The 26,934-nt window shown below is 38.8% G+C and overlaps 2 protein-coding genes across 12 annotated transcripts in view; one reads left to right on the top strand and one right to left on the bottom strand.

The window, feature by feature from the left end:
• LOC131221672 (putative recombination initiation defects 3) overlaps positions 1-26,934 on the bottom strand; it is an 88,759-nt gene that overhangs the window by 23,287 nt on the left and 38,538 nt on the right. The gene's annotated exons all lie outside the window — the stretch shown is intronic.
• LOC131221670 (sesquiterpene synthase TPS2-like) overlaps positions 16,503-26,934 on the top strand; it is a 33,643-nt gene continuing 23,211 nt past the window's right edge. For both annotated transcript variants that reach the window (XM_058216965.1, XM_058216964.1), the window contains exons 1-4: positions 16,503-16,661; positions 17,322-17,589; positions 26,108-26,480; positions 26,591-26,809. In XM_058216965.1, the coding sequence (XP_058072948.1) occupies positions 16,563-16,661; positions 17,322-17,589; positions 26,108-26,480; positions 26,591-26,809 (959 nt within the window). In that variant the 5' untranslated portion in view covers positions 16,503-16,562. The remainder of the gene's footprint in view (positions 16,662-17,321; positions 17,590-26,107; positions 26,481-26,590; positions 26,810-26,934) is intronic.

Raw genomic sequence — 26,934 nt, 5'->3', positions numbered from 1 at the left:
TTACCCCTGCACATGTCCATTGAATGTGGACTATCCTCTTTAAATTATGAAGAGATATACCCTGGTGAGCAACAATGTGACAGATATGGGTGGGATCTTGAAAATATCACGTTTTCACCCCATTTACATAACAATAGCTAAAATTTTAAACAAGTTTTTTTTTTTTTTTTTTTTTAAGTCCGAGTTCCCTTTACTTGAATAAGATTAGAATGTGTGGGTTCCGTGCATTGTGTTACACCCCAAAGGTTTTAATTGTGTAAATAAATTCATTTTTATTTAAATTTTAAATAATTTATTAATTATAGTAAATATATTTTAATATTTTATTTTCAGTCAGATTTTCCAATATTATTAGGAGAAAAATGTCGAAATCTGAGAATGACGTTTGTCACTGTTGAGGTCGCCTTATGTACATACGATCTGGACAGCTTTTGTCAACAACATAAACATTAGCTTCATGTGTTGAATTTGGTAGCTGTCATAGAGATTTCTTTGTAACGTTTGTAAAGGACATGCTCACCTAACATGTACGCCATTGGTTAAGTGAATACTGTTTAGAATCCTTCCCTATTGTGGTATTTCAAAACAGATGCATGGGGTAGATTTGTCACAGACATCTCTGTGGACCCCACAGCCCTACATGGTCCCCCCCCTATCTGCCTCGACTCCGATTGAGTAATATAGAACATAGCAACATGTGCTGACGTGGCAGACTTCCATGGGCTCACCATGATATGTGTTATATCCAAACCGTTCATTTTGCAAGATCATTTTAGGAGGAGAGTTCAAGTGGACCACACCAAAAAAAGCAGTGGGGACAATGATGTCCACCGTTTAACCATCCAACCTATTCATAAGGTCATAAATACATGGATGAAGGAAAAACATAAATATCAATCTGATCCAAACTTATGTGCCCCAAGAAGTTTTCAATGTCAGGCGTTCAATCCCCACTGCTTTCTGTGGTGTGGCCCAGTTGAGCTTTGGATATCCTTCAATTTTGGGATCATACCCTAGAATGAGTTGAAAAATGGGTGGATGGTGTTGAAAAAACACATGCATCACAGTAGGTCTCAAAGAGCCCTTGCACCGAGTTGTAGGTCAGTATGGCAAATTACTTGCAACAAGCTGGGTCCCAGTTTGGTGAGCCCAACACCGGCTATCTAGTTGGTGTCAAAGCTCTTTGAGCTCCATTGCTATGTATCTTATCCATGCCTGCATGAGCACAAAAATGATGAAGATTAAAAGCCCAAGTGGACCACGTCACTGGAAACAATAGGGATCGAATTGTTAAGGTAGAAACCTGTTTGCCAGCCACATAAGTTTTGAATCAAGCTGATATTGGTGTTTTCCCTTTCTCTAGAGTTATCTGACCTAATCAATAGGTTGGAAGGAAAATAAACACTCCAGTGGGCTCTAGGAAGTTTTTAATGGTGGGAGTTAAATCATTACCGTTTCCAATTGGAGTGGTCCATTGAAGATTTAGATCTGCCTCATTTTTGGGCTCATGCCCTAAACGGAGCTGTCAAAATAAATGGACGGCATGGATAAAACATGTACATCATTGTGGGGCCATGTAGCTTTGACAACTGTGGGATCACGACCCAAACCGCGTCCAAAATGGATGCCCTAAGATTAAGTTGGCAGTGGGAGCAGATTAAGGGCCTGTTTGATTTTCTAATTACACAGGAATTCAAGGTAAATGGGTAATAATTATTTACCTACATATTTCTGGCTGGATTTCCAAGGTGACATTGACCGCCAGCTTTCATTTATAGCACTCCTCACGCCAACTGAGGAGAAAAATATTAAATTATGAGGCCCACCATAATGTGTGTGTCTTATCCACACCGTCCATCCCTTTAGCCAACTCATTTTATGGCATTCACCAGAAAATGAGGCAGATCCAAAGATCAGGTGGACCACGATACAAGAAACAATGGAAATAGAACTCCTACCATTGAAAGCTTCTCAAGGACTCCAAAAGTTTTGGATCTAACTGATATTTTTGTTTTCCCTTTATCCATGACTGTGTGACCTTATGAACAGGTTGGATGACAAATAAACATCAATGTGGGCCCTAGGGAGAAAACAACGTTCAACCATTGACGTCTTAATAATCATTGTTCCCTAAGGTATGGTCCACTTGAGCTTTTGATTTTCCTCATTTTTGGGTTCATGTCTTAAAATATATTTTTTAAAAGGACGGATGGTGTGGATAACTCACATATATCATGGTGGGGCCCATATATTTAAATCAGTAATAAAAGGTACTGTATGGACCGCTTTTCAAGATGCAATTCCCTACTAATTTCAAACAAGGTACGTAAAACGGATGTATATCTCTGTATTTACCAGGGAATTTAAAAATCAAATAGCCCCAAGTGTAGCCCGGCCTCACACAAGGTGTCTGGGATCACCTTGATGTATATATTGCATATCCATGCGGTCCATCTTTTTCCAGATTATTTTAAGATATGAGCCCAAGACTAAAGCAAATCCAAATCTAATGTGGACCATACCTTAGGAAACAGTTGCTATTTACCTTTAGGGCATGTTTGTTTTTTCAAAGCATGTGTAAATACCCTTGAAACGCGTTTGAAAATCCATGAACTTTCTACCTTGGAAATCGGTTAAAGAGAGTTAATTTAAATTTGTGGACCCAAAGGTAATGTATATAATACATCCATTCTGTCTATCTGTTTTACCACAATATATTTAGGCATGAGTCAAAAAATGAGGTAGATCCAACACTCAAATGGCCCACACCAAACTAAATAGTGGCCCTAAGAGATTTTTAATGGTAAGTGTTCGATTCCCTTTTTCACGTGGCGTGGTCCACTTGAGCTTTGGATATGCCTCCTTTTCTAGCCCATGCCATAAATTCATTATGCATAATAGATGAACGCTCTGGATAAGCGATATGCATCACGATGGGACCCATAAATATGTTGTGGCATTGTCGATTTTTGTGTAAAAAAGCATGTGATCAAATCAAACATTAGAAAGAGTGAGTGAGGTAAATACAGGGAAATAATTATTACATGTTTACACGCTATTTATCGGTCAATTGAAAAATCAAATAAGCCCTTAGGGCTGTTTGATTTTTCAGCTCAAGTGTAATTACCATGTAAATGGGTAATAATTATTTACCTAGGTAATTATCACATCTTTCCCAATGCAGCTGTGACAACTTACTTTTTTAACACTTAAACTGAAAATTTTACAGCATCAATGTGGGGCCAATCTAGATGTATGTTACTTATCCACACCGCTCATTTGACATGCCATTCGAATTTATGGCATGGGCAAAAAAATGAGGCAAATCCAAAACTCAAGTGGACCACACCACAGGAAACAATGGAACTCGAACACCTACCATTAAAAACTTCTTAGGGTCGTTAAAAGTTTTGAATCGAGCTGATATTTATGGGCAAATCCAAAACTCAAGTGGACCACACCACAGGAAACAATGGAAATCGAACACCTACCACTTGAGCCTTGGATTTGCCTTATTGTCATGTTTATATCCTAAAATGATATGGAAAAATAGACGGACAATGTAGAGAAAACCCGTACATCACAGTGGCCACACAGCCCTACCGACAAATTATCTTCAAGGCGGGACACAATCCATTTCCCTCGACATATGCATGGGTTGAATTTGGTAGCTGTGGTTTTTACTCCCATTAAGTTCATTAAGACGCACAGAGAGGGATGTGATGAGGTCGATCACCACCTTCATCGGAGAATATCTACTCCAAATCCACGTAGGTCTCTAGACTCCTCGTAGAGCTTCCTCAAATTCAAGAGCGATAAAAGTAAGAATAATTCCTAACAAATTCAAAATAACTTGATTAATGATAAAAGCAAAATTAGGTATAAATTTTCATTGAATGGTTCCTCAACTTCTGCCCAAACCATGGTTGCCTGTGACCGAGAGCTGTGTGGGTTCCACGGAGATGTATATGACACAAATTCACTCCATCCATCTGTATTGAAAGACCACAGTAGTGCGGGATTTTAAAAATCAGCCACATACAAAACTTATATGGGCCATGCCACGCGAAACAGTGGGGATTGAATGCCTGACGGTGACAGAAGTTTGGTATCAGGATGATATTGTTTCCTACACTTTATATAAGTGGTAATAAACAGTGGGGATTGAATGCCTGATGGTGATAGAAGTTTGGTATCAGGATGATATTGTTTCCTACACTTTATATAAGTGGTAATAATTTTATGAACGGTATGGATGGCATATAAACATCATGGTCAGCTCTAGGAAGATTTTACAAGTTGACATTGCTGTTCCCATTGTTTTGTTGGTGTGGCCCACCTGAATATTAGATCTTCCGGATTTTTAGTATCGTGGTATTTCAAAACAGATGCACGGAGTAGATTTGTCACAGACATCTCTTTGGACTCTGCGGACCACAATCCTCTGTAAGCTTTCAAAACAGGCAATCCACCCCGATTGAGTAATATAGAACATAGCAACACGTGCTGACGTGGCAGACTTGTGGGCTCACCATGATATTCGTTATATCCATACCATCCATTTTGCAAAAAAATTTTAGAGGCCAAAGTTCAAGTGGACCACACTAAAGAAAGCAGTGGGGAAAATGCCGTCCACCGTTTAAACCTTCCTAGGGCCTGGCGCCATGCTGTCTATTTGCTATCCAACCTGCCATGGATCCTTACTCTTGCTTGGGTGGTAGATTCACAGGAGTTTCAACACCCGGTCAAGGGTTCGGGTATCCATAGGTGGTGAAATTCCACTAGCGTGAGTGTGTGGGCTGTCCGTGCGTGTGTAAAAAAAAATACACCTTATGTGCCCAAGAAGTTTTCAATAGTAGGCATTCAATCCCCACTGCTTCACTTGAGTTTTGGATATCGTTCAATTTTGAGATCATAACTTAAAATGAGTTGGCAGAATGGATGGATGGTGTTGATAAAATACATTATCCATGCCTACATGAGCTCATCAAAATGATGAAGATTAAAAACCAAGTGGACCACACCACACGAAACAAACGGCATCGAATTGTTTAAAGTTGAAATCTTTTTGCCAGTCACATAAGTTTTGAATCAAGCTAATATTCATGTTTTCCCTTTATCTTGGGTTATCCGACCTAATCAATAGGTTGGATGACAAATAAACATTACAATAGGCCCTAGGAAGTTTTTAATGGCGGGAGTTAAATCATTATTGTTTCCGGCTGGAGTGGTCCACTTGAGATTTAGATCTGTCTCATTTTTGGGCTCATGTCTTAAATGGAGCTGCAAAAATAGATGGACGGCATGGATAAAACACGTATATCATGGTGTGGCCACGTTGCTTTGACAGCAGTAGGATCACCACCCAAACCGCGTCCAAAATGGATACCTAAAATTAAGTTACCAGTGGGAGCGGATTAGGTGTGGCCCTGCCTCACCCAAGATGGTGTGGCTCTTACTGTGGGCCCCACCTTGATGTATATATATTATATATCCATGCCGTTCATCTGTTTTCTAGATTATTTTAAGGTATGAGCCCAAAAGTAAAGCAGATAAAAATCTAAGGTGGACCATACCTAAGGAAACTGCAGTGATTTACCTTTAAAATCTTTTTGTGGGCACAAAAGTTTTGGCTTATGATAAACATTATGGAAACATTACTGAAGGTCATAGGAAGTTTTTAATGGTTGAATGTTCAACTACCACTGTTTCTTATAATATGATCTTTAGATTTGGATCATCTTCATTTGTAGGGTAATGCACTGAAATGATACGTAAAAACATATATACAGAGGGGATATACAATACATACATTAAGATAAGCCCCAAGGTAAGGGCCATACCGTCTTGGCTGAGGCCAGGCCACACCTAATCAACTCCCATTAGCAGTACCCAATCCGAATATAGAGAAGCAAAGCCAGATGTTTTGATGTGTGGAATGATATATGCGTTAGATCCATACCGTTCATCCATTTTCCTAAATCATTTTAAGGCATGATTAAAAAAATGAGTCAAATACAGGTAGACTACATCACTGGAAACAGGGGGAATTTGACATCTACTGTTGAAAATTCCTTAGAACCTAAGAAGCCTTGTATCAAGCTGGTATTCGTGTTTTTCCTCCGTTCATGCTTATGTGACCGTATGAACAACTTAGATGTAAAATAAACATTTAGGTGATCCCTGAAAAGGTTTCAATGGTAGTTGTTGAGCTCAATTCCCATTATGTTTATGGGATGTCCAAGCACTTCATGGAGTGATTACCTCTCGGATAAACTGTAGGCACACGTATAATCTTGATGCTAAACTTATGTAATCCCACTCATTACTGGTGGGTGCACTTTAGGCCCTACTATGATATACATGTTTAATCCATGCCGTCCATTTAAATTTTCAGTTCATTTTAGAGTATGAGCCCAAAAATGAGGCAGATCCAAATCTTAGGTGGACCACACTACAAATGCTGGACCACACTGCAAATGCACAACATTAAAAACTTTCTTTAGGCTACACAAGTTTTGGATCAAGCTGATATTTGTCTTCTTCCTCCATCCCGGTCTTTGTGTCCTTATTAGTAGGTTGGATGTCAAGTAAACATCATGGTGGGTATTCCGATGCACCTTGGTATGTTTTTAATCGTGGCATTCAATCAACCCTATTTTGTTACACTGCAAAGGTTTAATTTGGTAAACTAATTCATTTTTACCTAAATTTTAAATTATTTATTAATTTATAGTAAATATGTATTAATATTATATTTTCAGTTTAATTGGGTAAATTAATTCATTTTTACCTAAATTTTAAATTATTTATTAATTTTTAGTAAATATGTATTAATATTTTATTTTCAGCCAGATTTTCTGATATTATACTAGGGAGAAATATGGAAATTTGAAAACCTCCCATGAAATGCTGAGGTGATATTTGTCACTGGAGTAGTCACCTCATGAGAAGACGTGTGAAGAGCTTTTGTCAACAACATAAACACTAGCCATGTATTAGGGAAAGCAAATTTGCCGGTGTACCACACACTACTGACCTGGCTAGTGTGAGTACGTGCCGTCAATAGACTAGTGCTAATCTCCTAGCTGTAGGAACGGTTCAAAGGATATAAAAGTGACGTGGCCCACAATGATGTATTTATTATATACACAACCTTTATTCATTTGAAGAGATCATTTTAGAGCAAGAGCATGATCTGAGTCATATCCAAATCTCCAGTGGATCACACCATGAATAGTAGTGGGGACAATTATTACCTCTATAAAAAATATTTGTAGGCTCAACCTAACGTGCATTTTCCATCCAATATGTATACAAGGTCACATGGACTTAGATGAAGATGAAAAATAAATATTATATTCATCCAAAACTTCTATAACACCCAAAAGGGTTTTAATTGTAGATGCTCAATCTTCTACTGTTTTTTCAATGTGGTCCACTTGATATTTGGCTCTATTTTATTTTTTGGATATAGCTTTATGACCAGCTTGCCAAATGGACACTGTTTGGATATAACACGTACCTCATGATGAGACCCACAAAACTTAGTGATATCAACGAACCAGCCAGGTCGGTGGCGTGTGGTACACGGGCCAATCTGCTTCTTGCATTTGGACCCTGTGAAATGGAATCAGATTATGTCCTGCTGCGCTGTATGCATTAAATGCTTAATTGCATCCAGGCAGAGGGTCTGTGGGGCCACCATGATGTATTGGTTTTATCCATACCATCCATTCATCTTTTCAGATTATTTGAGGGTATGAGTCTAAAAAATAGGTAGGTCTAATGCTCAAGTGGACCGCACCATAAGAAATAGTAATGATAATAAAACACACTGTTGAAACCTTTCTAAGAGCTACTGTGATGCTTATTTTCCATCTAACTTATTGACAAGGTCATAAAATTGTGGATGAAAGGAAAACACAAATATAAGTTTTTAATGGTACACTGTGTGGTCCACTTGAGCCTTGGATTCACCTCATTGTTGTGTGTATATTCTAAAATGATATGAAAAAAAAGAAGATTAACTGTATAGAGAAAACCCGTACATCACAGCGGCCACAAAGAGCCCTGCCGACAGATTATCCTCGAGGGCAGGATGCAATCCACTTCCCTTGGCATATGCATGAGTTAAATTTGGTAGCTGTTGTATTCACTACTATTTAAGATGAACTGTGGATGAAATGGATGAACTGTGTAGAGAAAACCCATACATCATAGTGGCCACAAAGAGCCCTGCCGACAGATCATCCTCGAGCCTGCCGACATATTATCCTCAAGGGAAGGATACAATCCACTTCCCTTGACATATGCATGAGTTGAATGTAGTAGTGCGTCACATTCACTACTATTTCACGAAGGCCTAGCACAGGAAGGGACGTGATGAGGTTGATCACCGTCTTTCTTAGGGAATAACTACTTCTATCATGGAGCTCTTTGGATACCTCATGGAGCCTCCTCAAATCCACAGGGGATATAAGCTTAAATAATTCTTAATAAATTTTAAATAATTTGATTGATGATAAAAAAGAAACATAATTATAACCTTTTAAATAATGAGCTCAAATATAGGATGGAGCTTTACATTTAGACTTCAACTTAAATACCCTAAAAATGTGACTCATTATAAATAATCAGCTTACTATTAATAGATAACCTCCATTCCTACTAGATTATATGATTTTTAACAAAAAAAAAATAGCAAATGTCCAATTTGGCCCAACTATGATATTGTCCTAACTTTTTAAAGCCTTTTCTATGTTGGGCAAACTCCTACAACTCAAATGATCAAAAGTTATGCTTCAACTAAATTTTACTAATTATAGAGGAAATGAAATTGAATGGGACTCTTGACTATTTATACAATGAAATCTCACAAATCCGGTGTGGGCAACTTGACATACTGGGGTTGGTTGGCTTAAATAGCTTCTCCCACCCTTAAAATCATATATAATACATCCAACGACTCATTTTAATTTGTGAGATATAGTCAATTTAAGGTCCCGATGGTTTGGAAGATTTCCACCTCCTGTCAAGCCTTCTCGCGTTTATCTTTACCGTGAAAGTGTCTCCACCCACTCCATATCTTGGCATTGGCCTAATTTTTTTAAATATCTCACTATGTTAGCATTGGTATCAATAGCTTTCCTTACACCACATGGGCAGAGTACAATCATTGGTACCAATAGCTTTCCGTACACCACATGGGTAGAGTACGATCATTGCCAGTCTCATTGCCGCCATTTCTCTTTCCTCTCTCAGTCACGTGGGTTGTGTCCTGCCCAATCTCTAACCACAAGCGCACATCTGTGTGGGGCCACCACAATGTATCTGTCTCCATTCACTCTTTTTCTCCCATTATTTTAAGGTGGGTCCCAAAAAATGAGGCAGCTCAGGTGGATGGCACCACATACTACTTTTGCATTTAATGCAACTTGTATTTAATATTGGTTGTGCATATAATACAACCAAAGCTTACCCTTTAGTGTGGTCTACTTGAGCGTTGGATATGCTTCATTTTTGGGGACCTACCTTAAAATGTTTTGAAAAAAAGGAATGAATGGAGTGGATAAATAAAAACATCAGCACTCACACAGATGTACCCGTTCAAGGCTAGAGAAGGGCGGAGAAAGGACGTCCGTTTGGCCCGGTGGATTGGAAGGGATTGAATCGTAGTAGGGTGGATGGCATGGATTTCTAGGTGATGATGGTGCTGCCAGTGGATTGTCTTGAGATCCATTGCTGTATCCCTGGATTGCTTTATCCAGTCTGTTTGGCATACCCGGCCAATCACGGGATTAAACTTTCCCATCCCTTCCAATCCCTCGAACCAAACACGTCCCAGGCAAATTTAAACGGATTAGGGTGGATTGGATGGGATTTAAAGGTAATGATGGTGTTGTCAGTGGATTGTCTTAAGATCCATGGGATTGGGATCGGATCACCGACTCTTTTTGGCACGCCCGGCCAATACCGGGATTTAACTTCCAATCCCTTCCAATCCGACCGGCTAAACAGGCCCTAACGTGTAGGGTGATTGGTTTGTTACCTGTTCTCTGGATGGGATGGCATGTACTACTACAGTCATAGTGAGAATGGATCCGGTATAAAGCTTTGTAGAGTACGCTTATGTTACAACACCTTTTGTGAGGTCACTATGAGGTTTTATTCACATCTAACCCGTTCATCATCTCCACCCCCACTTGGATCTCAAAAATCATTTGAATCCTGTACTTAGGTTGGATACAACAAAATCAGCCCACCATAAAACTCAAGTGGTTTAAAACATTCAAACCATGCCAAAAAACTTTAAAATCATATTTTCTGGCCACATTACTTTCGAAATGGCCTGATTTTTATGTAGTGGATGTGAGTTTTAAACCTGACTACTTTTCGAGTTACAAGGAAGACATTTCGAAGGCATAAATGATGGATGGGTTGGTGGGTGTGCCCAACTCATCCCAACTGTTTCCACTGGCCGACCTAAGTTTTTGATCAACTAGTTTTTGGCAGCCAGGTGAACCTGAGGGAGAGCACATGATAGATGGTCTGAATGTCATTTACATAATAGGTGGGCCCAGTTTTGGTGGTGAAGCTTAACTTACAAGCTTTTAAGTGGATCTGGCCTCCATTTTAAATGCCGCTGGCAAACAGGAAAATAGTCTCCTTTTTTATATTAAATAATATGACTACTATAGGTGTTGTAGTTGATACCTTATTAATGTTAGGGTGAAATCTGACCATTTACACTGCTGATACAGGAGATTGATGTATTAACCAAACCACAGGCTGAAAAACTGAAGGAACAAGTGACGAGGATGCTTTGTGATGTCATTGATTCTTTGCAAGAATTGAAATTAATCAATGAAATTCAACATCTCGGGTTTGCCTATCACTTTGAAGCAGAGATTAAAGATGCATTATGTAAGATGTATGATGCCCATATCATCGGAAATGATGTTAGTGATGATTTCATGACGTTGCTCTGTGGTTTTTGCTCCCAAGGCAACAAGTGTATAATGTGTCATCGAGTAAGTTTTTGTGCCAACAATCTCATCATTCTTAGAAATGTTGCATACAGTAGACATGTATATATGTTTATGCATCTATTTACAGATATTCCATTCATCCATGCACGAGCACATATGTGCACAAACACCATTTGCATGATTGTGCAATTTTTGCTTGATGTCCGCTGATTACTAACATCACGAAGTTGTATAAATTTATTATATTATCTGTTAATAGTTAACATTGTAATAAAATATGAATTTTCTGGATTTTTCTGAAGAGATTTCAATGACATTGTCACCTGTTCGATGGTACTTTAATGTTATGAACAAACTCTGTTATTTACAAATTTAATACATCAATAACACAACAGAACTTCTAAATCAATCTACGTATTGATTGGATGGAGAGGCAAAATAAACCAAGAAACAGAGCACATGCAACAAATGTGACAGCAGACTTCAACCTCTTCTTACGGCCCTCTCATAGTAAGTTGAAAATATTCCATTTGTGTTAATAACTTTTAGTGGTGGGTGATTATGAGTTGCAGAGAGAGGTTTCCTTGTAACGTTTGTAAAGGACATGCTCATCTAACACGTATGCCATTCGTTAAGTGAATTCTGTTTACAGCCGCCCATCAGCCCCGCATTTCTCATAAGGTGAACACCTTATGCAGCCGCCCATCAGAATTTGTTAACAACAATCACCCCAAGACGTTCATCATAGAGTCGCTGGATAAGATTCGTCATTGCCCCTGCTCATGTCCATTGAATGTGGACTATCCTTTTTAAATTCTCCACGTGAATATACTTTGATATTGATGTTGCTCACCAAGTGTTTGATGAAATGACTCAAAGAAGTGTGGCTGGTGGCAAAGAAGGTATGTATATGAAACTAACACTCTTTTTTTCTTGATTTTTATGTTGCTTAGAAGGTGTTTGATAAAATACCTGTAAAACCAATGCTGTTGTCTCAAATACAGTGAGATTTTGAAGATGCAGTCTAAGTGTTTGTGAAAATGCTGCAATGGCCAACTCGGCTCGAACTCGGCTCGGACTGGCCCGAGCTGCTGACCGAACTAAGCCAAGCTGGCCAGTCAGGCTCGAGGACCAAGCTGAGCCGAGTTCGAGCTGAGGTCAGCTAGTGGCCGAGGCCAGCTCGACTCGGTTCGACTCGATGTACACCCCTTGTCCTGATGCACTATATGCATTAAATGCTTAATCACAACTAGGTAGAGGCTCTGTGGGGCCCACCATGATGTATTGGTTTTATCCATGCCGTCCATTCATCTTTTCAAATTATTTGAGGGTCTGAGTCTAAAAATTAGATAGGTCTAACGGTCAAGTGGACTACACTATAAGAAATAACAATGATAATGAAACTCACCGTTGAAACCTTTCTAAGAGCCACTGTGATGCTTATTTTCCATCTAACTTATTCATAAGGTTACATAATTGTGGATGAAAGGAAAACACAAATATAAGTTTTTAATGGTGGGCATTCAATCCCCACTGTGTGGTCCACTTAAGCCTTGGATTCACCTTATTGTTGTGTGTATATTCTAAAATGATATGAAAAAAATAGATGAACTGTGTAGAGAAAACCCATACATACAGTGGCCACAAAGAGCCCTGCCGACAGATTATCCTCCAGGGCAGGATGCAATCCACTTCCCTCGACATATGCATGAGTTGAATTTGTTAGTTGTTGCATTCACTACTATTTCATGTCGCATTCACTACTATTTCATGAAGGCCTAGCGCAGGAGGGATGTGATGAGGTCGATCACCGTCTTCCTTAGGGAATAACTACTTTGAATTCATGGAGATCTTTGGACTCCTCTTAGAGCTTCCTCGAATCCATGGGGGATAAAAGTAGGAATAATTCCTAATAAATTCTAAATAATTTGATTGATGATGATTAAAAAAAAAAAAAAAAAAAAAACCCTTTAAATAATGAGCTCAAATCTAAGATGGAGCTTTAGACTTAGATTCCAACTTAAATACCCTAAAAATATGACTTATTATAAATAATAAGCTTACTATTTATAGATAACCTCCTTTCCTACTTGAGATTGCATGATTTTCAGCAAAAAAATAGTAAATGTCCAATTTAACCCAACTACATTATTGTCCTAACTTTTTAAAGCCTTTTTTATGTTGGGCACGACTCCTACAACTCAAATGATCAAAAGTTATTCTTGAACTAAATTTTACTAATTATAGTAGAAACGAAATTGAATGGGACTCTTGACTATTTATATGATGAAATCTTGCAAATCCAGCGTGGGCAACTTGACATAGCTGGGTTGGTTGGCTTAAATAGCTTCTCCCACCTCAAAATCATATATAATATATCGAAAAACTCATTTCAATTTGTGAGATATTAGTACCAATGATTGTACTCTATATCAAGGCATATGGCCTAATTCTTATAAATATCTCATTATGTTATCATTGGTACCAATAGCTTTCCTTACATAACATAGGTAGAGTACAAGCATTGCCAATCTTATTGCAGCCATTTCTCTCTCCTCTCTCATTCATGTGGCTCTTATTTTGAGAAATGGCCAATGTGGACGGTGTCCTACCCAATTCTAGCCACAAGCGCACATCTGTGTGGGGGCCACCATGATGTATCTATTTATCCACGCGGTTCACTCCTTTTCTCATACCATTTTAAGGTGGGTCTCTAAAAATGATGTGGCTCAGGTGGATCACACCACATACTACTTTTGCATTTAATGCAACTTGTATTTAATAATGGTTGTGCATTTAATGCAACCAAAGCTTACTATTTAGTGTGGTCTACTTGAGCATTGGATATGCTTCATTTTCAGGGACCCACCTTAAAATGTTAAGAGAAAAGGAATGGATGGAGTGGATAAATAAATACATCAAGTTAGGCACCCACACAGATGTGCCCCTTCATGGCTAGAGAAGGCCGGAGATAGGACGCAATCCGTATCCACTCCGGCTCGTACTAGCTCATGCAAATTATCACCCTAGTGTGTTGGGTGATTGGTTTGTCGCGTGTTGTTAGGATGGGATGGTATGTGCTACTAATGTCCTGCCTAGGCCTTCTCTTTTTTGTTAGGGTAGGCTTGGGTTACTTGAGGAAGGTTTAGCTTTTTGTATCTAAGTACATGATAGGTTCGGCATCTGCGTTTTTGTGATGCCCACCCCAAGGCACTATCAGTCCTTTCCAAGGTTTATATAATTTTTTTTTTTATTAATGTGCTACTAATGTCATAGTGAGGCTGGATTGAGAATACAGCTTTGTATGGTAAGCTTATGTTACAACACCTTTTGTGAGGTCACCATGAGGTTTTATTCACATCTAACCCGTTCATCATCGCCACCTCAGTAATGTTCTACTTGGATCTTGAAAATCATTTGAATCCTATACTTAGGTTGGATACAACAAAATCACCCTACTACAAAACTCAAGTGGTCTAAAACATTCAAACCATGCCAAAAAAACTTTAAAATCATATTTTCTGGCCACATTAGTTTCGAAATGGCCTGATTTTTATGCAGTGCATGTGAGTTTTGAACCTGACTACTTTTTGAGTTACAAGGAAGACATTTGTAAGGCATAAATGATGGATGGGTTGGTGGGTGTACCCAACTCATCCCACTGGCCGACCTAAGTTCTTGATCAAACTGGTTTTTGGCAGCCAGGTGAACCTGAGGGGGAGCACATGATAGATGGTCTGAATGTCATTTACATAATAGGTGGGCCCCGTAGTGAGTTTTGGTGGTGAAGCTTAACTTACAAGCTTTTAAGTGGATCTGGCCTCCATTTTTTATGCCTCAGGCAAACAGGAAAATAGTCTCCTTTTTTATATTAACTACTATAGTTGTTGTAGTTGATACCTTATTAATGTTAGGGTGAAATCTGACCATTTACACTGCTGATACAGGAGATTGATGTATTAACCAAACCACTGGCTGAAAAACTGAAGGAACAAGTGACGAGGATGCTTTGTGATGTCGATGATTCTTTGCAAGAATTGAAATTAATCAATGAAATTCAACATCTCGGGATTGCCTATCACTTTGAAGCAGAGATTAAAGATGCATTATGTAAGATGTATGATGCCCATATCATCGGAAATGATGTTAGTGATGATCTTCATGCCGTTGCTCTGTGGTTTTTGCTCCTAAGGCAACAAGTGTATAATGTGTCATCGAGTAAGTTTTTGTGCCAACAATCTCATCATTCTTAGAAATGTTGCATACAGTAGACATGTATACATGTTTGTGCATCTATTTACAGATATTTCATTCATCCATGCACGAGCACATATGTGCACAAACACCATTTGCATGATTTTGCAATTTTTGCTTGATGTCCGCTGATTACTAACATCACGAAGTTGTATAAATTTATTATATTATCTGTTAATAGTTAACATTGTAATAAAATATGAATTTTCTGGATTTTTCTGAAGAGATTTCAATGACATTGTCACCTGTTCGATGGTACTTTAATGGTATGAACAAACTCTGTTATTTACAAATTTAATACGTCAATAACACAACAGAACTTCTAAATCAATCTACGTACTGATTGGATGGAGAGGCAAAATAAATGAAGAAACAGAGCACATGCAACAAATGTGACAGCAGACTTCAACCTCTTCTTACGGCCCTCTCATAGTAAGTTGAAAATATTCAATTTTTGTAAATAACTTCTAGTGGTGGGTGATTAAGAGTTGCAGAGAGAGGTTTCTTTGTAACGTTTGTACAGGACATGCTCATCTAACACGTATGCCATTCGTTAAGTGAATTCTCTTTACAGCCGCCCATCGGCCCCACATTTCTCATAAGGTGAACACTTTTTGCAGCCGCCCATCAGAATTTGCTAACAACAGTCACGCCAAGACGTTCATCATAGAGTCGCTGGATAAGATTCGTGATTACCCCTGCACATGTCCATTGAATGTGGACTATCCTCTTTAAATTATGAAGAGATATACCCTGGTGAGCAACAATGTGACAGATATGGTTGGGATCTTGAAAATATCACTTTTTCACCCAATTTACATAATAATAGCTAAAATTTTAAATAAGTTTTTTTTCTTAGTCCGAGTTCCCTTTTTACTTAAATAAGATTAGAATGTGTGGGTTCTGTGCATTGTGTTACACGGCAAAGGTTTTAATTGCGTAAATAAATTCATTTTTATTTAAAATTTAAATCATTTATTAATTATAGTAAATATATTTTAATATTTTATTTTCAGTCAGATTTTCCAATATTATTAGGAGAGAAATGTCAAAATCTGAGAATGACGTTTGTCACTGTGGAGGTCGCCTTATGAGCATACGATCTGGACAGCTTTTGTCAACAATGTAAACATTAGCCATGTATTTAGCATCACATGACGCGAGTGCATGAATTGAATTTGGTAGCTGTCATATTCGCTCCAATTTCGTAAAGACAGCTGGCCTGTTCTTATAAATACCCCACCATATTATCTTCAATCCCATTCATATCTCATATTTTGGAAACTGGCTACTAGGATATTCCTACAAAAAATTAAGATGGAAACGAATAGCAGAAAGGAGATTGGCCGTGCATGTGCAAATTTTCACCCAAGCGTGTGGGGTGATTGGTTTGTTACAACCTCTTCAGATGAGATGGCAAGTACCATTTCTGTCCAAGTGAGGCTGGATCCAGTATGAAGCTTTGTTGGATAAGATGATATTCCAACACCTTTTGTTAGGTCATGGCCATGATGTTTTATTCACATCCAATCCACACCTCAAAACTTAAGTTGGATGTAACAAAATCAGGCCATTTCAAAACTCCGGTGGTCCAAAACATTCAAATCATGCCAAAAATATTTAAAATCATGTTTTCTGGCCCACATTAGGTTTGAAATGGACTGATTTTTGCATGGTGCATCTGAGTTTTGGACCTAACTGCTTTTTGGGCTCCAAGGTGGATGTTCCTAGGGCATAGATGATGGATGGTTTGGTTGTTGAACCCATCCCAACTGTTTCCTCTGGCCAATCTGAGTTTTGAATTTGGCAGCCAGGTGAACCTGAGGGGAGCACATGATAAATGTTTTGAATGTCATTTACAGAACACGTGGGCCCTGAAGTGAGTCTTGGAGGTCAAGCTTAGCTTACAAGCTTTTTTGTGGATCCTGCTTCCATTTCCTACGCCAAAGGCAAACGGGAAAGAAGTCTCCTTTTTTGTTTTCATATTAAATATTATGAGTTTGCTTAGTTTAGTTGTTGTAGTTGATTCCTTAATATTGCAGTCAAATCTGACCAGTTACGCTGCTGATACAGGAGATTGATGTACTAACCAAACAACGGGCTGAAGAACTGAAGGAACAAGTGAAGAGTATGCTCTCCGATGTCAATGATTGTTTACAAGAATTGAATTTAATCAATGAAATTCAACGTCTTGGGGTTGCCTATCACTTTGAAGCAGAGATTAAAGATGCATTGCATAAGATGTATGATGCCCATATTAACGGCAATGATGTTAGTGATGATCTTCATGCCACTGCTCTTTGGTTTCGGCTCCTAAGGCAACAAGGGTATAATGTGTCATCTAGTAAGTTTTTTTGCTAACACTTTCATCATTCTTAAAAATATTGTATACATACATGAGTTTATGTAGATATGTATATATGTGTATGCATTTACTCATTTCATTCTTCTATGCGTGTACACGTGTGCACAAATACCATTTTCATGTTTGTACAAATTTTACTTGACTAGAAGTCCTGATTATGGAAGCTGATTGGCTGGTGTACCGCACACCACCGACCTGGCTGGTGTGTTGACATCACCAAGTTCTGTGGGTTGCATCACAAGCTCTGTATTATATCCAAACTGTCAGTCCATTTGGAGAGCTCGTCATAACTCTTGAGTCTAAAAATAAGACAGATCCAGAGATCAAGTGGACCACACTGCAAAAAGAAGTGAATGATTGAACATCTAGCATTGAATCCCTTTTGGGTGTCACAGAAGTTTTGGATATGATATTTGTTTTTCCTCTTCATCCTAGGTCTGTGTGACATTATGAACGGATTGAATGGAAAATAAATGCTATGGTGGGCCATATAAATGTTTTAATATATTATCCAATTATCAGGTGGACCATATCAAAAATAGCAATGGGACAATGATTCTCACCTTAAAAACATTTATAGGGCCCACCATAGCGTTTATTTTGGGATCATCATCTAAACTGATCTCTCCAAATGGATGAACGGTGTGGATATAATAAATACATCATTGTGGGGTCATGTAACTTTGATCTCATTTGAACCGTTTGTACACCTTGTAGCTCGACGGGCGTAAGAGGTCGTCTTTGAACGACACATACCCACACCAGCCAGGTCGGTGGTGTGTGGTACACCAGCCAATCCGCTTCCACTGATTATCAACGTCACAAAGTTCTATCAACTTACTATATTATCTTGAGGTAGTTAACATCATAAAATGTCGGTTGCCGAACAGATGTATTTAAAAGGTTTAAAGATGAAAAGGGTGAGTTTAAGACGACATTAAAAGAAGACATACAAGGATTGTAAAGCTTGTACGAAGCTGCATATCTTGGCACACGTGGAGATAATGAATTAGATGAAGCCATTGATTTCACCACTGAGCACCTTAAGTTGGCAATGCCACATTTGAGCTCTTCCCTTTCAACTCTAGTACAGTTTGCGTTAGATCTACCACTGCACAAGCGTGCTGAAAGGCTACATTCAAGGTACTTCATTACAGTCTACCAAGAAGATGAGGAGCCGAATGATATATTATTAGAGTTTGCCAAGTTGGATTTCTGACTCAGTGAAGGACGTGATGAGGTCAATCGCCGTCTTTCTTAAGGAGATAACTACTCCAAATGGACGGAGCTTCTTTGGATTCCTAAGAGATACCTCGAATCCATAAGGAAAAATAAGAAATTAAAATTAAAATTTAAAATTTTCAAATAAATTGATTGATTATAAAAAAGAGTTTACAATCCCTTAAATAATGATATGAACCTTAGGAAGAAGGTTCAAAATCAAACTACCACTAAAACTCCCTAAAATCATGACTTACTATTTATAGATGGTCATGATTCCTACTAGACCTCATGGTTTTCGACCAAAAATAGTAAGTGTCCTATTTGGCTTAAGCATGTTATTCTCCCAAGTTTTCTAAGAACTCTTTCATGTTGGACACAACTCCTAAAACTCAAAGGGTGAAGAGTTATAATCAAACTAAAACATACTATAAATAGTAAAAGCGAAAATAGAATGGATTTTTTGACCGTCAATCTGATGGAATCTCGCAAATTTGGCTTGGGGAACTTGTCAAAGCCAGGTTAGTTGGCTAAAGTAGCTTCTCCTACCCTAAAATCATGTATAGTACATCGAATAACTCATTCCGGTTTGCGAGATATGCCTGTTTTAATGTTCTAACGGTATGGAACACTTCTGCATCCAATCGGGCCTTTTTTGGTCCATCTTGGCCATGAAATTTCCAGCGACTTACTCTACATCAATCCCTTCCACTTCAAAAGAACTCGTCTTGCTTCGGTTCATGATACTCTCTCACGTCCGCGACGTTGAAAGTACGCGAGATATTCATGTCATTCGAAAGATCAACAACATAAGATTTATCATTGATCTTTCGGAGGATTGGTACTGATTCAATTTTCTTATCCCTTTAACTTATTATAAGTCCCTCTTGTAATTCTCTTCTTGCATAGGTGGACCATAAGTTGGTCGCCCACCTCGAACACCTTTTGTTTCCAATGCTTGTTAGCTTGCTCCTTGTCCTAGTCATTCGAGGCATGAAACTTGGCTTGCACTTCTGCATGAATGCCCACGATTCAGTCTGCTATATGTTCTGCTGCAACGCTCATGCTTGGGAACTTGGGCAAAGGAATCAAGTCAAGTGTGTCAAGAGACACTTGACAGTAAACAACCTGGAAGGGGGACTTCCCTGTTGAGCGGTTCACCATGTCGTTGAATGCAAACTCCATTTACGACAAGGCTAAATCCCACTATTTCAGTTTTTCACCTGAAATACATCGAAAGAGGTTTCCCAACGTGCGATTCATAACTTCGGTTTGCCCATTGGTCTGGGTGGTAGGCATTGTTGAACTGAAATCGTGTAATGAACTGATTCCACGAAGTCCACCAGAAGTGGCTAACGAACATCATATCACAGTCAAAAGTAATGGTCTTAGAAACCCTGTGTAGCCGTACGACATCTCTGAAGAATAGATTCGCTACATGTGTCGTGTCGAGAGTCTTCTTGCATAGGATAAAGTGTGCCATTTTTAAGAAACAATCTACCACCATGAACACCGAATCCATGCCACACTGTGCTCATAGGAGACCTAGCACAAAGTCCATAGATATGTCCTTCCAAGGGCCATCAGGTACAGATAACAAGGTGTAGAGACCTGTATTCTAAGACTGCCCCTTGGAGATCTGTCAAATATGACAGCACTGCACTGCTCTTCTCACATCATATACTAATTGCGGCTAGTAGTACTGTTATTCAACAAGAGCTCACATCTTGTCCCGCGCACAGTGTCCACTAAAGCTACATCCATTTAGCTCTTAGATAATCTGCTCCCTCAATGAGCTTTTGGGGATACATAATTGAATCCCTTTGAAAAGGAAACCATCTTGTATATGTAAGTCACATGGGTAACCTTCTTGGCATGTAGTCCATGCGTCCTTAAAGTTGTTATTGTCGGCATATATGTCTTTGACGTGCTTGAATCATTACTCATGGTGACTAACAAAGTTATGCAATAGCTAAGTGCATCATCTACTTTGTTCTGCTGCCTACACTTATGTTTCAATATAAAAGTGAATTTCTACAAGAATGAAATCCACCTAACATAAACACGATTCACGTTAGTTTGACTATTAATGAATTTAAGAGCTTGATGGTCTGTGTAAAGAATGAACTCTTTCTGAATTAAGTAATGTCGCCAATGTCGCAGTGATTGGATGATTGCGTATAATTCGAGCTCATAGGTCGACCACTTTTTTTTATGCATCACTAAGCTTTTCATTGTAGAAGGCTACTAGCTTGCCTTTTTGAGACAAAACTCCCCAAATCCCGATATATGAAGTATCACATTCAAATTCAAACAGTTTGTTAAAGTTGGGAAGTACAAGAACCGGGGTTATGGATAACTTGTGCTTAATTTGGACAAAGCCCCTGTTTGTTTCATCAGTCCACTGGAATTGTCCTTTCTTCATTAATTCAATTTGTAATTGGTAACACAATGGAATTAAAATTCTTCACGAACTGATGATAGAATGTCGCAAACCTATGAAAGCTCCATAATGCATGGATCTTTATTGGAACCGACTATTTCCTGATGGCTCTCACTTTTTCATCATCCACTCGGATACCCGTGGACATCATAACAAAGCCAAAAATAATAGGCTATCAGTTAAAAAGTTACATTTAAAAAAAATTGAGATCTAACTTATTTTCGGTGAGCACTTGAAGGACCTTGAAGTGTTCCATATGGCTTGTTTCATCCTGACTGTATATCAAAATGTCATCGAAGTAGACTATCATGAACACCCCAATAAATGATTTCAGAACTTAGTTCATCAACCTCGTGAATGTGCTAAGCGCGTTCGAAAAACTGAAGGGCATGACTATCCATTCATACAACCCTTTGTCTTAAAAGCTGTTTTTCACTCATCACCCGGCCATATTAGAATCTGATGGTAGCCGCTCCTTAAATCCAATTTAGAAAATAATTTCGCACTCTCAAGTATGTCCATCATATCGTCTAGCTGTGATATGAGAAATTTATATTTTATGGTAATCTTATTGATGACTCGTCTATCGACAAACATGCATTAACTCCCATTTTTCTTAGGAGTTAATAAGGTCGGTACAGTGCATGGGCTCATACTTTTTCGGATAAGACCCTTGCAGATCAATTCCTCCACTTGCCCTTATAGAATATCACACTCTTTCAAACTTATTCGATAGTGAGGACGATTGGGTAAGCTTGACCCGAGGATAAGGTCGATATGGTGATAAATATCTTGCATGGAAGGCAATCCATTGGTAATGTTATCGGGTTAAACTTCTTTGAATTCATGCAACAAGGGTTTTAGTTTCTCAAGGATGATGGTGGGCTCGAGTTCTTCCCCCTTTACAATTAATGTATAGGCATGTCCTATTTCTCTGTATTTCTTCACAAAGTCCCATATGGTTAAGAGAAAATGACAGTCTACTTTAGAAGTTTCGAGTTGCTCCTTAAGATCCATAGGGGATAATCTTTGATGAAAATATATACATTATCTTGCCCCTTATGAGTGGATTTACGATCAGATTGCCATGGTCGACCGAGTAGAATGTGACAGACCTCCATGTCAACTACATCGTATAGTACTTCATCTCTATAATGTTTACCAATTGAAAAAGATATACTGCACTGCTTAGTTACCTTTGAATCGCTGACTTTCTTAATCTAACTGATCATGTATGAAGAGGGATGACGCTCCATTTTTAATTGCAATTTCTCTACCATGACCATGGAGACAATGTTCTCGTTGCTTTCACTATCGATGATCACATCAAAAACTTTTTGATTCATCATACACCTAGTTCGGAAGATGTTTTGTTGTTTTGGATGTACTTCTTTCCTTAGTGCATACAATAGTTGTCTCATGATGAGCAACTTGTCATGATCTTGCAGAACCCAATTTGTCTCATCCACTTCATCCTCTACGGTGTGCTCCAACCCATCAACATATGGGTCTTCATCGACGTTTTCAGTACTACCATCATTGATGGCGAGGTTCGCCACTTGTTGCTGGGGACGAGTGTTTGATAGGTGACCCGGTTGGCCACAACGATAGAAATAGTTGGACCTTGGCTGACCATAGGGGTTTGGGATCCTACTTGGAACAGTTCGTTATGTCCCTTTGGGGCCTATTTTGCCCACTTGCCCGATCTCGGTTCTTGGGTTCCGTTTGGGTTGTGAAGCTCCCTAGGACGAACCAGCCGTGGCAACTCTGGTGATAGGATAGGTCCGTGTGTTGGGATGTTCAAGCTGCGCTTCCGCTCGGGTAGCCAACTTGATCGCAATATTTATCGTCCAAACAGGATACATCTAGACCCGATCTTATATCAGCATAAGAAATCCACCATTGAATTAGACGACTTGTTGCAATTCAATTTCGACCAAATCGTCACTTGCCGCCAAGCAGTAGAATTCTTCTGCATAATCTCTCATCGACCGACTACTCTGCTGACAATTTTGGTATTGTTAGAATAGTACATGATCGTAGTCGTTAAGGGAGAATTGTGTGCATAACAGATGCTTTATCTGCTGTTATGTGTGGATAGGTGTTTTCATCTACCTTGTCTGTACGAGTTGCAGTTGCTACCACCAAGCTGAAGTTTTATCTTTCAACTTGTATGCCATAAGCTTTATCTTCTTCGCTTCAGAAATTTTCATATAGTCAAAGAATTGCTCAACTTCAGAGAGCCAATTAAGGAAATCCTCGATGTGAAGTTGACCATTTAAACTAGGAAGATCGACCCTCATCCTGAATTCCTGATCTGTCCGATCTGCTCGATCGCTGCCTTATTCGAGATATTAGAGGATGATGTCATCGACATCCTTGTTCTTGGATCCCCCTTGTCAGGAATGATCCTGTGGTTCACTGCCGTCACCATCATGTGATTAATGTGATTACGAGTCCCAACACTTGTTAGGAGCGGATCACCGCCATGAACACGGAGCTGCCCTAGGGCCTCCGTCATGTGATCGAGGGTAGCTTGCAGCCTTTGCATGACTTGTATATTCTCTGCACCACTTTGAAAGTCGCCGCTGTTAAAGGTAAATTTCCTGAAGCACCGTCAATGAGATTGTTACCCTACCCATTGTTAGAAGCCATAGATTCGAAGAGAAAACCTCGCTCTGATACCAACTGACGCAGGGAAGGACGTGATGAGGTTGATCACCGTCTTCCCCAAGAGGATAACTACTTTGAATCTATGGAGCTTCTTTAGACTCCTCACAAAGATACCTTGAATCCAGAGGGAAAAATAAGAAAATAGAATTAAATTCTAAAAATTCCAAATAAAGACGACTTTACAATCCCTTAAATAGTGATATGAACCCTAGGAAGAAGATTCAGAATCAAACTACAACTAAAACTCTCTAAAATCATAACTTACTATTTATAGATGGTCATGATTCCTACTAGACCTCATGGTTTTCAGCCAAAAATAGTAAGTGTCCTATTTGGCTTAATCATGTTATTCTCCCCATTTTTCTAATAACTTTTTCATGTTGGACACAATTCCAAAAACTCAAAGGGTGAAGAGTTATAACCAAACTAAAACTTACTATAAATAGTAAAAATGAAAATAAAATGGATTTTTGATCGTCGATCTGATGGAATCTTGCAAATTCGGTGTGGGCAACCCAACATAGTGGGTTGGTTGGCTAAAGAAGTTCTCCCACCTAAAATCATATATGGTACATCGAATAACTCATTCCAGTTTGCAAGATATGCTTGTTTTAAAGGTCTGATAGTATGGATCACTTCCGCCTCCAATCGGGCCTTTCTGGTCCATCTTGGCCATGAAATTGTCTGTAACCTGTTCTACATCAACTTCAATATGCTGCACTCTTTGCACGAGAAGGAACTAAGTGACATCTCTAGGTATGTTTTGAGAGCAATTCCAATGTTTTCTTTTCTTTTCTTTTCTTCTCTCTCTCTCTCTCAATTTTAATTTTTCAAGTTTTTTGGATGCAAACCACTTATAATTGTATTAATGAAGTAAAAGATACACCTTAATTAAACCTGGCCCGTAAGCCGCTCTTTATATCAAGGAAGCCTTAATTAACACAACCATAGAAAAAAGGAAGAAGAAGAAACGAAAGGAGCTAACCATGCCGGCGCTTATATACATCCTCTGGAACCCTAGATGACTCCATTGGCTCTGAGGCCTACCCGATCCATAGCAATGCAACCCTGGCTAATTCTAGAAAATTCGAATGGACTACTAAACAGACCTTAACAGCCCTGCTACTACCCAACTTGGCCAAATTTTTTGAAGAGAGTGACTCACTATACTAGCCAATAACTTTCGCTTCAACCAGGTCTGGTTCCTCGAAGACAACCTTGAGTCCAACACTTTCATCATTCTTAGAAATTTTGTACACAGGAATTTTTGTAGACATGTGACGCAGGGATGAACGTGATGAGGACGATCACCGTCTTCCTCAAGGATAACTACTCCGAATCCACGGAGCTTCTCTGGACTCCTCACAGGGACTTCTCGAGTCCACGAGGAAAGAAAGCAAGAAAATAGAAATAAATTCCAATAAATTCGAAATTGATTAATTGATCCATAAAAACGAGTTTACAACCCTTTAAATAGGGGTACCAAGCAATAAAAAAGAAATTAGAAGCAAACTAAAATTAAAACTCCTATAAATTCGCAACTTACTGTAAATAGTAAATTTACTATTTATGGTAAGTTTCATATGTGGCTTAACCACGTTATTCTCCTAATTATTCTAAGCACTTTTCATGTTGGACACAACTCCTAAAACCCAACGAATAAAGAGTTATAATCAAACTAAAACTTATTATTTATAGTAAAAACGGAACTAAACATGGAATTTCACCGTCAATAGGATGGAATCTCGCAAATTTCGGCATGGGCAACCTGGCATATTGGCCAAATTAGCTCGTTCTACCCCAAAATCATATATGGTACGTCGATTAACTCATTCCGGTTTGCGAGATATGCCTATTTTATGGTTCGATGGTCTGGATCACTTCTGTCGTCGACCGGGCCTTTTCTGATCCATCTTGGCCATGTAACTGTCCGCGACCCGCTCTACATCAACATGCATGTATATGTGTGCATCTATCTACAGCCACATTTCATTCATCTACGCATGACCATTTTGCATCATTGGGCAATATTTGCTTGACTAGAAGTTCAATTTACTTTACTAGCTTGTCTCCTGGTTATGGACATCACAAAGTTCTATCAATGTATTATATATATTATCTCTTGATAGTTAATATCAGAAAATGCCGGTTGTGAAACAGATGCGTTTCAAAGGTTTAAAGACGAAAAGGGTGAGTTTAAGGCAACATTAAAAGATGATATAAGGGGATTGTTAAGTTTGTATGAAGCTGCATATCTTGGCACACGTGAAGATAAAATATTGGATGAAGCTATTCACTTCACCACTGAGCACCTTAAGTTGGCAATGCCATATTTGAGCTCTCCCCTTTCAAATCTAGTACAGCTTGCCTTAGATGTACCACTGCAGAAACGTGTAGAGAGGCTACAATCAAGGTACTACATCTCAATCTACCAAGAAGAGGAGGAGAAGAATGATGTATTATTGGAGTTTGCCAAGTTGGATTTCAATATGTTGCAGTCTTTGCACAAGAAGGAACTAGGTGACATATCTAGGTATGTTTTGGGAGCAATTCCAATACTTTCTGTTTTTCTTTTCTTTCCTTTTCTTTTCTGAAACTGGTGTGTACTTACTATTTTAGAAGGGACTGAAAATTCTTCTTCAGGTGGTGGAAGGAAAATGATTTTTCAAGAAAGCTACCATTCATTAGAGATAGAGTGGTGGAGTGCTACTTCTGGGTATTAGGAGTGTATTTTGAACCTCGTTATTCCCGAGCTAGAAGGATGATGACCTCAATAATATCCTTACTATCAGTGTTGGATGACATTTACGATGTATACGGTACACTAGAGGAGCTAGAACTATATACTGCTGCACTCGACAGGTCTGAGATTTGCTCTCTCTGTTCTTGTTTTCCATTTATAGGATTTTTCCCATAAGCAGCCTCTGTTTTGGTCTGTGGACTAAAAAACTGTTAGTTTAAATAATTTCTCAAAAATGCCTACTTTT

Source organism: Magnolia sinica, chromosome 12 (assembly GCF_029962835.1).
Source record: "Magnolia sinica isolate HGM2019 chromosome 12, MsV1, whole genome shotgun sequence".
In the NCBI taxonomy this organism is placed as follows: Eukaryota; Viridiplantae; Streptophyta; class Magnoliopsida; order Magnoliales; family Magnoliaceae; genus Magnolia; species Magnolia sinica.
Note: the sequence above shows the minus strand (reverse complement) of the source record. Positions and strands in the feature narration are given on the sequence as shown.